General features: G+C 42.8%; 1 protein-coding gene across 1 annotated transcript; it reads left to right on the forward strand.

Annotated features, from left to right (window-relative positions):
- Nucleotides 1-1065: 1065 nt before the first annotated feature.
- CD83 (CD83 molecule) lies at nt 1066-12989 on the forward strand (the record flags this gene model as incomplete). Its single annotated transcript, XM_082282284.1, has 5 exons — nt 1066-1108; nt 1233-1363; nt 10640-10856; nt 10962-11065; nt 12837-12989. The coding sequence occupies 5 exons, from the start codon at nt 1066-1068 to the stop codon at nt 12987-12989; spliced, it is 648 nt and encodes a 215-aa protein (XP_082138410.1).
- Nucleotides 12990-15627: the final 2638 nt, after the last annotated feature.

Raw genomic sequence — 15627 nt, forward strand, 5'->3', positions numbered from 1 at the left:
GCCCAGACTGGAGTGACTTTCAGAACCCTGGTTTTCAAAAGGGACTGACCATGCATTCTCCACCCATCAAATCTCAAAACCCCCCTCCTAAATAGCTTCTCTCCATCATGATCTCAGTAGCCTAAAGACAGCAGCCACAAGTGTTTTCCAAAAATAACATCAGCAACTTTCAGTTTCAGGATTTGTAAATGCTTCTGTGATCGACCTCGGACTTCCTCAAAAATTCTACAGGGGGAAACAGCTCTCACAGATTGCAGGGAAAGGATTTCCCCTCCCCCCTCCAGATACCTAGAGGGGACGTCCAAATGGTTCCTCTTCTGGGAGCTGCCTTGACTTTTTTCCATGATGAAATTCTCCAGCAAATAATTTGTAAAGTTAGGTCACTCCAGATGCCTTTGTTTATTTTGAAAATGACAAAATATGCTAAGAAGAGATGATGTTCCACATCATGTGTTCCTAGCTGCAGAGTTAAATGTGTAACTCTACTGAAATACAGTTTGTTTTCCTCAGCCATGCTGATAATTCCTGTTTAGCCCAAGTCAAAGTGTTTTGGTGGCACTGTGACCTGAGGTCTTAAATGTGGTTTCAGAAATGACACGTCATAAGGACAACATTTGCACAGGCACTGTGCTGTTAGAGCGGCAGAGAGAAGGTCGACAGCGGATTTTGAGCTGACAAGCCATTTCCCCTAACATTTTGCCACTCAAGAGAGATTCGTTCAGTGCTGATTTTGACGGCCTTCACACCAACCCACAGTGTCTCTTGGTTAACCTTAACTCTGTTCAGATCAACACAGAGGGGGAGAAGAAGAGAAAAAAGGGAGGTGAGTTGCTACCAGCGCAAGTGCTTGCAGAAATAGTGACCTCACAGATTTAAGAGGAGGAGCCTTGGTTCATACATGTAGGGATTTTCCCTATGACAGAGAACCTCAAGATAAACCTGGGGGATTCCCCAGTCTGCCTTCAGAAATATCACTCTAGAAGCAGTCACAGCTTCACTCTGCTCTCACAGTCCATCCTGCAAAGTCCATCTGTTGCTGCTCTGCAATCTGAAGCAGTAAAAGCCATGTCTCTGGGAGTCTACACTCTGCTCATCATCCTGTGCAATGGTAAGTGGGCAGCCCTGCATTTTTCCTTCTGGTCTTTCATGTTATGTGGGGGTATGTTTTGGGAAGACAGGAAGGATTGTGTAAGCAATCTCTTTTAAAGGTGATGTGTACCTGTGCTTTGCAGTTTGGTGCTTGATCCGTGGGACTTCTGTGATGATCCCAGGCATTGCTGTGAGGTGTGCTGAAGAAGCGGTGCTGCCCTGTAAGGTTCTTCAGGACTCCTCAATCTCCTACCAGACAGCATCTTGGTATAAAGTAAGAAAAAAGCCTAAGTTACCTGAGTAGTCTGCTTTGCTCTCCTACCTGATACTGGCTTGTCTTGTATGAAACGGGTTGTTTTCTGCGGAGGCATCCTCCTGTCACTGCAGCAGAGAGAAGGCAGCAGTGCAAACCTTTGAGCTGACCATGGGGAACAGGCGTTTTCCGAGTCATTGGAGATAGGCTATTTGAGCATGGTTCCCTGAATTGCTCTTGGCCTGCTTTTCTATCTAATTATTGCTGGCTTCTGTGGATCACAATTCAGCTGATGCCCCATGTACAACCTGCCAAATACTACTCCAAAGAGAAGTCTTCCAGGATTTTCTTCAGAGCAAAAAATGGTATTTAAGCCTTGCAACGTCAATGATGTTGCCCTTATTTAATCCCCTCCAAACAGGAGCTGATTTTTTCTTTGAAATAGAAGAACTAAAAAAGTACTTGCTATTCTGTAGGAAGATTTGACTAGTGGGGTGGGCATAAGGGCAGAGCATGTGCCCATACACTCCTACTGCTTATCATGGGCCAGTCCTGGTGGTCCTCTTGTTACCTGTTAAGTCAACTACTCTGTTGCTTGTTATAATAGTGGAAAATCAACCTGTGAATAAAGAGTTTGTGGGCTACAGAGTTGAATTACTTTCCCATGAGATGGTAGAGCAGTGGAAGGGAAGAGGAAAAAACTCTATTCATGGGTCGTGAAAACCGTTAATTTATCTCTGCCAGAACCTAAAACCACAGCCTTGGCTTCCTCAGCAGTTCAGTCAGATACAGTTTTAAACTCATTTCCTATAGTAAACCAACAAACAGCGTTTGTTATTAGACAGGGCTTCTGAGGTTGAAACCTGCAATGCATCTGAATTTCATTGCTGGTACAACAATGAGCGTCTGCCTGCAGACTAGATGACAACTGCCACCTCAAAAGAGCTGCTTTGAACATCTGACTGCCAACCCACCATGTGCAGCACCTTTTTCCAAATTGTTGAACTAAGCACAGGTGGTAGACAGAGAGGAGAGAATAATGCATTTAGTTGAACTTTACTATGGGATATGGGATTTGAGTCAACTTATTCTTTTTTGCTTTCTGCCTCAAAAGCTGGATAAGGTACTGTATTTTCCATCCAGATATGTGCTAATTATTTAAGGCTCCCTTTCTCCCACAATGTCCAGGAAGGGCAGAGAGCTCATTGAAGGCAAACCACGCAGTCTGGTGGACCTGGAGGGGTTGAGCAGAAGTGGTAGGGGATGGGGGAGGAATAAACAGAAAGGTTGACTGGATCCCAGAAAATTCTCTCCCATAGCAGTGTAGGAAGTCAACAAAAACAAAAACAGGCTGAACTGTGGGGATCCTCCAGAAGCATGTGCTCCCCCAAGTTCAGTGGGAGCTGGCAGGGCCAAGCAGCAAACAGCAGCCAAAAGCCATTCCCTGGTGAAGAAGTGTAAGGAAAGCCTGTCAACCCAATTCTGTGTTATCTCATAGCTCTTTGCAGTTCTACCTGGGCACAAAATGACTGCATGGGCAAGGATGGTGATATTTGATGGTGCCTTTTGTGTGGGCCCTCTCCTGTGCTGCTTCCCTTTGCAGCAGTTATGCCGTCACAGTCTAGACTGCCACTGCATGTCCCCTGCCCTGTCCCTACAATCCCCACTCCCTCCATGGTCTCCTTGCTCTTCCTGCTTCACCTGCTTTGCTCAGGAAAGGACTGGTTTTCCAGTGTCCAGCATGACAGAACCCTGCACTTATTTTCTCTTCTGACACAAGAAGTAACATAAGTCAGCTATTGTCAGCTCTTGCCACAGTCCTCAGGGGCTGATGGCACCAACCATGGTACTGCAGTCTTCTGTTTGCTTTTCCCATGAGAGAGGTGGGAAGTGGGGACAGGCAGGCGGTGACGCCAGCCCAAGCCACAGTTGCAGCCGTATTAGGAAAAGCAGAGCACCAAATATAAAAAGCTTAACTCTCCATGGGGAAAAGTAATTTAGGCTCAGTGTTTTGTGCTGAACAAGCAATACTTCTACTTGTGGGGCTAGCTAAATAGGCAGCAGGCTTGAAGCTCTTTCTCCTCCCATCTCTACACTTTGGCTATGTGCTACTGTCCCCACCCAACACTGCAAAAGGAAAGTGAGGGAATGGTGGAGTGTGACAGGGCTACCCAACACAGGTAATTACTCTGTTATTTAAAAACAACTACTGAAGGATTAATCAATAAACACCACATATAACCCCAAAGGACTAATTAAAAGGCAATTCCAACAAATGGTATGAAATTTCAGGCTGTAAAGTTCAAGCAGCTGTTAGGCGAAATCTTTTGTATGAGGTCACTTTGAACTGTGAAGTAAATGCAAGCAATTAACCTTTGCTTCTGTTGCTTTAAAAAAAAAAGATGGTGGCAACGTTATGGTGCTGCTTGTGCAGCTGTTTGCACAGGGTGAATGTTCTGTGAGCGAACCCCTCCTTCCTGCTGGCGCCTCTGTGTGCTCAGACCAATTAAGGGCCAGTTTGTTACAATCCGCTAAAAAAAAAGGATGTAATTTAAAAGTATTTGCTGTATGGAAAAGGAATCGTCTAAAGGAGTTAATATTCTGGTGTCAAAATCCAACTGGGTGTGAAAAAGAAGGTTTGCATTCAATTCCTTTGCTTTTGCTAATGTCTCATACTGCAAAAAAAAAAAAAAAAAAAGCACAGATGTGTTTGACCTGCTGTGCATCCAAGATCATTGGAGGTAATTATTCTCATGCAGGAAGTCCCTGTGTCAGTAGTTCTGTGCAGAATCAGGACCACAGTCAGTCAGCTCAGGCAAAATTATTTTTACTTAGAAACATATGAAGTAGGCTGGCCAAACACACTGGGGAGAAGGTAGAGCACCAAGTCCTCTTCCAGCCTGGTGCAGCTCTCATCCCATTCACTATGAGGCCATGGAAAAGAATTCATAATGGTGATAGTCTTAAAGTGTGGTACATTTTTAGGAGTGCTGGGCAGCCTGCAGGCCATAAATGTGTATATGAGCAGCATGGAAGTTTACCAGCTGAGAACTGAAAATGAGGTCTTTTTCCTAAACACCCAGGCACTGGGAATTGTCTATGGAAATGCTTGAATGGTTTGAATCTCTACAGCCCACCCACAAGAAAAGAATCTAGGTAATGAAACTTACATTTCTGCCTCGTAGGGCTATTGAAAACTGAATAGTTTCTCTTTGTGCAGCACACTGAAAATGAGAACCACTTCATAAACCTTCATAATTATCGCTTTATATCCAGTTTGAAAATCAAGTTTAAACATGCTCAAATGAAGTCCCAGTGGATATTTCACTATAATCTTCATGTGATAGCCAGAAGAGTCTTAATCTAAAACAAATCTTGAGGAAGAGGAAAGAAGGCTGTGCTTCAGTGGAGAGAAATTTGTTAACTTTACAGCACTTCCCTGAAAAATATAAAATTGTGGCAGAATAAGAGGGGGAAGCCGTATTACAAAATCAGAATAAACATTATAGACATATAATGTTGACTGCGCCTTCCTTCAAAGGAAAATACTTTTGCTAAAACTGCATAGCTGTGATATATTAGGATAAGTAAATATTTGCTAAATTACTTCAGCCTAATTTCTAACCTACACAAAGAAATGCAGTCAAATGCTCCTCAGACATCTATTAATCCCCAAGTAGCTTCATCACATTGATGATTTAGACAGGAAGGGAGCAGTGGAAATTATTTCATGACCCAAACAATTCTTTTGCCTGACATGAGCTACGGCTGGATACCCTTAGCTAAAAAAACCCAAACCAAATCAAACCAACTAAACAATAAAGAGTCTGTGTGAGTGAGTCAAAGGGCTTTTCCAGCTGGCTCATGTGTCACACATAGTTCCTTTGCTGTTGTTTTGGGGTTGGGTTTTGGATTTTCTTTCCTCATATCCCCCCCACCCCCCTTTTTACAGCACACTCAGAGTTCACTCACATGTGCCCGCAATTTATGTCTGTTATTTTCAAATTTAACTTTGGTATCTCTACATGATACTGTATAGGAACCATATGGATGCACCTTTAGCACTAATCAAATGTGGAAGCACTTTTGTGCTGAAAAATACACCTATTAAGTGGTTTCAGCTCAGTTGTGTTTCATTATGTGTTGGCTATTGGGCATTGCCAGAATTCGATACATTTTGCTTCAGAAAATAAATTCCTTCTGGCCGTATGTAGATTTTTAACTCGCTATAACAGTCAGAAATTTCAACTTGGCCACTATGCCTGGTATAATTTTAAACAAAACCATTTTTACAATCATCTCACACTCATTAGAAAATAATCTGATGTTAATATGTTCCACCTTTAAACTGACATCAGTTTTGGACCTCAACCATTTTTTTTTGAAATGAAAACTTTCTTTTATGGGAAAAGTGGATTATATTGGCACTTTGATTTACCTGGAAGACACCTTAGTGTGAGAAAGATTTGATGAAAAAAGGTATTTAATGAGAGCAGAGAACATGAGTTAACGTGAAAAATGCTCACTCTCACACGTTCATGATAAAATTAAATATGAATTGATTAGTTGGGCGTAAGTACTACAGCATGGGTGAATAGCCTTCTTTTAGGGTACTACCATGTAATGCTGTAGCAGTTTTCAAAACAATAGCTAAAACCTAGCCAGCTAGAACCAAGGAAAGTGTTCCTCCTCCTCCTTCTTCCACCTTGTTTTTAGTTCCCTGAAAAAGAAATATTTGCTGAAGAGAACTTAAATTTTGGGGGGCCTAATTACTCTACATATTTCTCATAATTCATCCAGTCAGAGAACAGAAATATATCAGCTCAGTGGTATTTTCAATCAAACATATCCCATTTTAATATCCTCTGTATCGCCACCACTGTTCTTATCAAAAAGCTCCAGGCTAGGAGAAACTTAATAGGAATCAGTCAACTGACTAGAGAATATATGTGGGAAAATCACAACCTCTTTAGACCAAGTGTTTCCAAGCTTTTGGGAACTAGAATAATTTTCAATTAAACTCACTAAAAACAGGCAACTAGAGCTGGCTGCTCAAGGCTGTGTCCAGTTTAGTCCTGAGTATCTCAAAGGATGGAGACTCCACACCCTCTCTGGGCAGTCCATTCCAGTGTTCAACCACTCCCCCAGTAAAAAAGGTTTTTCTTTTGCTTAAGTGGAATTTCCTGAATTTCAGTCTGTGCCCATTGCCTCTTTTCTTGTCTCTGAAGGCCACTGAGAAGGGTCTGGCTTCAGTTTCTGTATCTCCCTGTTAATCAGATTGAATCCATACTGATAAGAGGAACCTGAGTCTGGTCTCCTCCAGGCTGAACTATCTCTTCCAACTTCTGCTCATGTCAGGTGCTCCAAGATGTTATTCATCTTTGTGCCCCTTCACTGGACTCCCTCAGATATGACCATGTCTGTCTTGCACTGGGAGCCCAGCACTCCAGGGTGTGTCTCAGCAGGGACTGAGCGGAGGGGAAGGATCACCTCACTTCAGCATCTTCTGAAGATAGTCTGACAGGTGATTTCTGAAAGTCTGCCACACACGTTGCTGAAGGACAATGTATATGTGACACTAAACATAAACTTGCATTTCTTCTGTTTTTTAATTTTCTTAATGGGTAGTTTTATGCAGATAGGCAGAATGATGTTGCCAGCAAGTCCCTGTTTCCCAGCAAAATGCTTGCTCCAATAACCCCCAGCAGACTGCATGGTAACAAGGCCCTTTTTATGCAAATAGATTTAGTAGAATTTCTACCTGTCCCCACACAAGCAATCCCCATGCCTTTTGAATTTTGGTAAAGCCATTAACAGCAAACACGGGAGCAGGAACAGACCTCCTTCCTTTTCTCCTCCATTTGGGCATGGGGAGCAGAGGAAGCTGGCATGCTTCAGTTTGCTCAGCAGTGAGGTGTAAGGGAAATGAAACACAAATGAAATGTGGGAAGAAAAGATTTTTTTCACTGATTAAAGAAGAGGATGGTCCCTACACAAGTGGATTGCTGTCTCTGGAAGCGCTTGCTTTGATCTGTCTAAGCTTTTGTGGAACTAATTAGGTAAAACCCCCAGCATCTACCTTGGGCTGTGGTATCACCTGGAGGACACTTGGCATGAATTAGAGCTGGTTTATCGTAGAAGCTTGAGCAGCAAAATGATCTGTCTAGTGAGAGTCTGCCAAGTAAGTCACAGGAGGTGGCAAGCAAAGTAGCATTTTTGTAATTTTAATTAGGTTTGGGGTGGGAAAGAGGTTATCTTGAACAGAGCAAGAGGCAGAATGATGACCTTACTGAATATCTCATGGACTTCCTTTTATACAGCTGGGATATGAGGATGCACTCTGCAAATTTGCTCAGATGTTTTCTTGCTACTTAGAGAATTTAAAAAGGGAGGGGGTGGGGTTTTTTTTGTTGGTTTTTGTTGTTGTTGTTGTTTTTTTTTTAATAAGATAACAGGAGTAAGATTGCTGTGGAAAAAGGCTTGGTTCAGGCATCAGAGAAAGGGGTTGCTGTGACCTCTGAGTAGGGGTGGATGTAGAGGCTGGAAAAATGCCACCAGATGTCTCTGCAGCCTAAAAAATGTTGGGATGCTGCTGGACAGACTACCTTGCCTGCCCTTGCCTTTCAGTAAAGACGAGATTTAATGGAGGAAGAAAGGCATGCAAACCCTGAATTAAACCCACACATATGACCCCTTCCTCCTCCTCCTCCTCCCCAAATGGAAGGTTCACAACCCCCATCCGGGTCACCACTGATTTCTCCACAAGTGAGGGAGCAAGATTACGCCACAAAGTAACTTTTCCTTCTTGTTTTGGGGAAAAGCATGTTGATAGTGCAGTTTCATGACATTGCTTTGCCTTACATAGAGCATGTCTAAGGCAAAAATCTGACAGTCTTGTCTGCAGGGTCACCATCAGTGTGCTTGCAACATCAACTGAGCACTTTAAAAGCTTTGGAGGCAATAATCAATCCTATCCCTCACTATTCCCATGAAATAGGGAAGTTAAATCATTTACCCAAAATCTCACTTGGATAAGTGCATGGTCAGGCGTGGGATGCATGCACTTAATTGAATTCTCCCTTATAGGAGCAGTGCTGATTGCAATTGCATACAGAAACATCAAAGTGTTTTCTCATTCCCAGATCTCAGCCACAAGAATCACACCACCATGTACCACCCAAGACAGCAATTATTTATGCTGCCAGTGAATTAAAGGAAGAAAACAAAACCAAAAATCCCTAAACAAATCTAATTTTTTGTGTGTAGCTCAGACCTCCTATCTGCAATTTAGGGCAATGCAAAGGGCAGCCGGGCTGGTTCCTTTTATTGCCCTGTGGGCAGTTTTAAATTTCACTGAGGAAGGGGGTGGTAAGGGAAGGGAGAGTGGCAAAAATTAGATCTGAGGAAGGTCAACTATATCCACTTAACTGCTATTGACCTAGTTGTAACCAGAGCTGAGCCCAGCCTGGGTATTGGAATTCCTCTGGCCACATCTCTGACAATGTGCAGGGCCTGAAAAGACCTAAATCCCTGTAGCACAGTGAAGTCCCTACAGCCTGAAAACCACCATACATACTGCTTGTAGCTGCTTCGGGCTGAGTGTAATAAGAAAGAGAAGCTGGGATAAATTTACTGGGGGATTAAGGGGAACAAGGTACTTTCTTCCCTCTTTCTGGGTAAAGTGTGGAAAGCCCCAGGAAATTACTGCTCTGTGTTTCAGTTGATGCACTGAAAAGCCCAAAACCTTTCTGAGAAAGAATCTTTACAATTAAGGAAATCTTGTGCTTTAGTCTCATTCCTCAGTTCCTGAAAAGTTCCCCAACTCGCAGCTTGTTTTACACCATTTTAGGCTGCAAAACCAGCAAAGTATAACGGAGCATCAGACCCATATTTCCCTCCAGACTCCTGAGTGTGCTTTCCTCCTGCAAACACATGAAAGGGAAACCAGATACTCCTAGCCTCAGTGTGAGAAAATTGTGTTAATTTTAATAACTTACAGTGTAACTGTTATACCCCAGTGCAGTAGCTATGCTGATAGAAAGTAAGCACCAACATATGACCCAAAAATGTGTCTATTAAAATAAAATAATAATAATAAAAAGGCTTGGCTTACATTAGTTACACGTTTGGCTGAAATGCTGAGCCTTGGACTTATGAGCTGGCTCTAGCTCTGCTGGTCCACAGAAAGATTGAATTCATTACTTGGAAAACCTTCATGGAGGGCATGCTGCCTCAAATCCCAGGGAGCAACTTCGATGAATAAGAATGGACATGGGCTAATTCAAACCCTTCTTCCATCTTTCAAATCAGCTTAGTGATTTCTCTCTTCTTTGTGGTTTCCAGCCAATCGTCATTTTCAGTGCATCCTATTGCCCCGCAGTACGAACTGTTCTGGGAATACACTTCATTCCTCCAGCAGCCTCTTAGCAATGCCAAGGAATGTAGCTCTTCTGGTTACAATTAAGAAATTCAACATACAAATGCTCCCCAAGTGCACCAGAACCTGCTTGTGACCTTCACACAACTGAATCTGAAGGAGTCTAAGCAATTTTTTATTCTTTGGTTCCAATAATGAGTGGAAGGGAGGGAAGTGTGTGTGTGGGGAACCTCCATTCCTCCAGAGAGGCAGCATGGTTTCAGGGGTCAGCTACATAGAAACTGGCACAGGGAAGTGCAGTTTCCAGGGCTGCATTCCCACAGGGAACTCTGGGCTGAGGAGCCGCTGGGAGGATGCCAGCCTGTGCTTGGCAGAGTCCTTGTGCAGTGGCACACTTGCTGCATTGGCAGGTTTAATTCTCACCACTGCATGGCAGAAGGTGTGATGGCAGGGTGAGCACAGGCAGCAGTGGAACCTCCCTGTCTGCTGCCATGCTCTCCTGGGCACCTCTGGTCCCCAGAGTCACTGCTAAGCACCTGGGTAGGGCTGCGTCTTGCTGTCTCTGCTCCATCCCCTTGGACTGCCTCTCTTGGTCTGAACTCTTCTGGGGCCTCTGCATAGGGCCACTGAGAGCAGAATCTACCCCTGCCTTCTGTCATGTTGCTGTCCAGGTGAGGCAGCTTAAGAAGTTATTACAGAATAGTTTTATAATTCCTATTTATATAGAGAGTCCATTTAAGCAAAACCCCATATACTTTTGGACTGCAAGCATGAACGTATTAAATGGGTTTGAGGTTGTGCTCCCCACTCCTCTCTTCAGCCTCTGCATTTCAGCCATAAACCAGTTTTAAAATTTTCTTTACCCTAAAACTGAGGATGACACTGTTGCCCAAGAAAATAAATATATTTGTGTTTTCCAGATGGCTGGAGACAGCGAAGGAATAGCATGGGAAGTCCTTGATGTGGAATCTCATTATCCACGAGAAGCTGGGGGGTCCTTGGAGCTCTCCAATGACACCTCCTTTTCACTGAGGATCAAAAATGCAACCAGCCGAAACAGCGGGACATACAAGTGCGCTTTGTGGGGGCAGAGCAGAGAACACAATCTGAGCAGCACAGTCACATTAAAAGTAACAGGTACAGTAGAGAGCTCCCATGCTCCACGTGGTATGTCAGGAAGGTAACAGTTTTAGAATATTTTACAAACACCAGAGCAATGTAACACCTTGCTTTATATTTTAGGTTGCCCTGGAATAGAAGAGGACAAACTAAAAAAATACAAAGGCGAGCTCTTCATGCTGACTTGCCTTGGGATTTTTTACTTGCTGCTCATCTTCTTTACCTGTGTAAGTAACTCCCTTTCTCATAAGCAAAGCAACAAAACCAACCAAAATTCCCCAACTCATTTTCTCTACTAGCACTACTTTAACACAGCTGGTCTGAAGTTGATGTCCATACTTAATTTATGATTAAACTCAGGTACATGAGGATGGATTTCCAAAGAGAGAGAACTGCATCCTGATCTAACTCTGATCTAACTCAAACCATCAGTTATTTTTCTGCACTCTCACTGCTCATTTCTGCTTCCAGTTACTCTGTGTAAACTACTCATCAGTTTAGGGGCATAGCAACGGGTCTTCTGGTTTAGTACCTGGGAACAGCATTTGTCCAAGATGGATGCACAGGCCCCTTGGAGCCCTTCCCCACCTATGGAATTGCTTTGTGTGGTGGCAGGATGGACATGTCCAAGTCCACCTGCTTTTTGCCTCAGTTTCCCTCACTGGTAAATTGGTGACAGCCCTATTTCAGACGAGCGTTTTTGTGAAGTAATGTCTTTCTTGTTAAACAGACATTTTAAGATATATGGAAAAAAACCTCTTTGGGAGGTTTATCTATACCTTTACTGCTGGCTGGTGGTTCTGGAAAAGGAAGGGAGAGGAGGTACTTGGGAAGCTCACTCCATAGAAACAAAACTATGCTTTGGGTGCAGTGGCAGTGAGGTCACCCCTTCATGCAGAGGTCTGCACCTTCTGGCTCAGAGGCAGCATGAATCTGGGGTGTCAGTGTATCACTGGCTGCATTTTTAATAATGCAAAGCAAAACCAACCCCAGCGTTTTGGGAGGTCAGCTTTAACTTTTGCTGCCTGTTTAATATTTGCCTTCTTGTTTTGCTCCTCAGCAGATGAATCATAACTGTTGATCAGAGTATATCTAATTAGCTGCGCTAAATGTAGCTTTCCATGTATCTTCAGGGAGCAATTAAATTTATGCCTGTCTCTTTTTTAGATTGACAATTCTGCCAGTAATTTGTGCCATTCAGACTAAAGTTTGACAAGATAAATCTTGTAGGAATTTGTTAGGATGGAAGTATGAAAGCAAAGATATCACTCAGAAGAGACAGATGCCCCATGTTCTTCTCAGTGTCCTGAAAGAATTTCAGATCTCTGCAGAAATCTCCCCTCCCCTTACATTAAAAAAAAAAAAGGTCCCAGTTTTAGTGGTGCAGTTATACAAAGCAGAGCTGTGTAGTGAAGATAATCACTCGGGTGGAATTATGTGTATCTTACTTTTGGGTGAGGCCCTGTCTCAGGTATCAACCTAGCTTTCATCAAAATTTAATATTGACCTGATCTCACGAGTGAGGTTCATTATTTAAAATGCCTGTTAAGTTCTTACAGGTTGCCTCGTCCTCTTCTTTAGCGGAGATAGTGCCTTATCTCCACTAAACTCAACAGTGACATTCACTTTAGAACTGGTTGGCAGGACTGGGGCTTTACTTTGACAACTTGATGAAAATATTTCAGGCACTGGCTTGCACTGAAAGCAGGTGGAAGCACACTTGCAAGAGCTTGATGCAAGGCCTGTGGGGATGAAAATGTGCATTAAATAAAAATTTCCTTTTTTGACTAAGGCTTTTGTCCTATAAAGTTCATCGATTTAGCAAGAAAAAGCAGCTTTTGTTTGTATTGGGTGCTTCCAGTGACAAACAAATGGGAAAGGTGTAATGAGCTATGGTTAGCAAAGAGAAAAAGGAAAACTTTCAAAAGTTTGGGTTTTTTTAATTAGCTTTCATAGGAATTCTTAGTTTTAAGCTTTCCTTTGTGTTTTCTCTTTTAGACATGTCTAAGAAAAGAGAGTATGTCTCCCAATTACCAAAAAACCAGACCAGATATGAAGCACATCCTCACCAACGTACATGAAATGACAACTTTCCAGCATTTAAATGGCAACAGCACTTGCAAAAATGAGCCTACTTCAAGTTCTGTCTAAGCTGACGTTGATGGCACTGTGGACTCATCAGTAAACACAAGCTGGATGGCTGAATGGTATGGAGAAGAAACAAATGATAATATCTGGTCTCTTCAGAACAGCCTGAGAGTACAGGTACCTTGTCAGTGATCTGCTTGTGCTGGACAAGCCTTCAACAAGCACTGTTATGCACTACAGTAACTTTTGAGAGTTAGTCAGCTAAGAAATACCTTTACAGCTACCCAATGTGTTACAAGGCTGTTATGAGGTTGATATCAACTTTATTTCACTCTGCTGTGAAGCCCTCTTTTTCTGAGCAAGAGCATGCTTCTAACATGAAGACTGAGTTATAGGGAGGCCACGGTTGTGCAAAGCCAGCAGATTAAGCTCTTCACTGGACTGGTATCTCCTACCTTTCCAAAGCAAACACAACAGATGCTGTGGTATGAAAAGATAAGTGTGTGGGGCAGTCTCTGCTCTGAGCCTGATCCTGGAGTTCCCTTATTGCAAATGAGATGTAACTCATCATGTGATGTTCAAGGAGGCTGAAGAGGTAACTTCATGCTCTTGCACTGGATGGATCAAAGCAACATCCACTCTTAAATCTTAGAGTGACAGACAGGCTGAGAAGGAAGAAGATTTTCTCAAAATCTTTCTGGACTGAATGAACTTTTTATCTCAGCAGGAGAAATAGGGACATATTTTCGAGATTAATCTATAGGAAGCTTCAACAAGACTGTTAATCTTAAATAAGAATGAAGAAGACTGTGATATTAAGGACATGTAAAGGTGACTTATTTTGTGGTTTACAAAATGTGGTGCCAAATGTATGTAACACTTATGTCAGTCAAGTTACATGAGTGAGAACCAAAGCCGTGGCTTGGAAGAAATCAACCAACCATGTCTTTGGGATGTATTAAGTTAATTATGAGACACAGGAATGGAAGATGGGGCATATGAGCACCTGTTTTTGGTGTTGGCAGTGTATATATGTGAAAAAAGGACATGAGAAAAGCTGAACTCAGGCACACAATAAAGGGGGGGAGAAGATTTGTCCTTTTGGACCAAAGTGCAAGGGATCCTGGAGTCTGAATTCAAGGAACCTTCCTCTATTGGATTGCTAGTGCAGAAGGTGAAGGAAAAAGGAGTCTAGAGTGACTGTGGGTGCGTATGCCATAATGTCAGAATTTGAGCCCAAACATCAGAATTTGCATACCCTGAAGAACACAGTCTTAAAAAAATACTTCAAGAACTGATTGGCAACATTAGGATTTTTAATGCAGTTTGGAATTTCAGGCTGTTGACAAAAAGATCTTTCTGTAATCCTGTAACTAATTTTGAAGTGTTGATGGGAAGAAAGCTGTACATCACTCAGCACTGGCTCTGTGAGCAGGGTAGATGTCTGCATTGCTGGAGTCCAGGAGGCTCCTGACCAGAACAACTTCTAGTTAAAGGGATTTGCAAATTACTTAGAACATAGTAATGTCACATTGGTTGTTTTTTTTTTTTTTTTAATTTTTACATTTAAATGTGCATAACATACTTGAAATAAGAATTCAGAGGTAGCCTACCATTTGGTTTTGTGTGCCACAGATGGCAAATAAACCCAGAAAAACTCCGTATCAATTGCATTTTATTTTACAACTAGTGTAATTATATCAGATAAGGTGGAGATGTGATTCAGCCTCTTCTGTGGGAGAAAGCATGTATGTGTGTATAACTGATTAATCACTGGATAATTTTATGCACTTCTAAGGACCTAACACCATTCAAATTTTCCTCAAAATTTCACTTTCTGTCCAAAATACATTATAAAACACCTGTTCCCTACCAAAAAGCAAGTAATTAGGGAAAACACAAGGGTGCTTCAGTCTGCCCACCGTCACTTTTAAACATGGCCCACATCCTGGGTGACCTGTATGTTTAGGAGGCAAAAATATGAACTGAATGTGTATTTGTTTCTCCATTTAGTCAGAAAGGCTTAATAACTGACAATCATAGTTTGTTGGGGTTTATTCTCGTGAAATGAATGCTAAGAGGTTGAAATGGATCTTAAAAATCATCTAGTCCCAGCCCCCCTGCCATGGGTGGGGACACCTCCCACTATACCAGGTTGTCCAAGGCCTTATCCAACCTGGCCTTGAACACTGACAGGGTTGGGGCATCCACATCCTCCCTGGGCAACCTCTTCCAGGGTCTCACCACCCTCACAGTAAAATATTTCTTCCTGATCTCTAGCCTAAATTTCCCCTCTTTCAATTTGTACCTATTGGTCCTTGTCCTGTCACTACAGCTCCTAATAAAGGGTCCCACTTTGGCTTCCCGTTAGGCCCCTTCAGATGTTGGAGGATTTCTATGAAGTGTCCACAAAACCTTCTCTTCTCCAGGCTGAACACCCCTAATTTTCTTAGCCTGTCTTCATAGGGGAGGAGGTCCAGTCCTCTTATCAACTTTGTGGCCCTCCTCTGGACTTGCTCCAGCAGTTCCATGTCCTTTTTATGTTGGGACCCCATAGCTGGATGTAGCACTCCAGGTGGGGTCTCATCAGAGCACAGTAGAGGGGCAGAATCCTCTCCCTCACCCTGTTGGCCACTCTCCTTTTGGTGCAGCCCAGGATTTGACTGGATTTCTGGGCTATGAGCACGCACACACAGCTGGC

This window comes from Coloeus monedula (genome assembly GCF_965178545.1).
Source record: "Coloeus monedula genome assembly, chromosome: 1".
In the NCBI taxonomy this organism is placed as follows: Eukaryota; Metazoa; Chordata; class Aves; order Passeriformes; family Corvidae; genus Coloeus; species Coloeus monedula.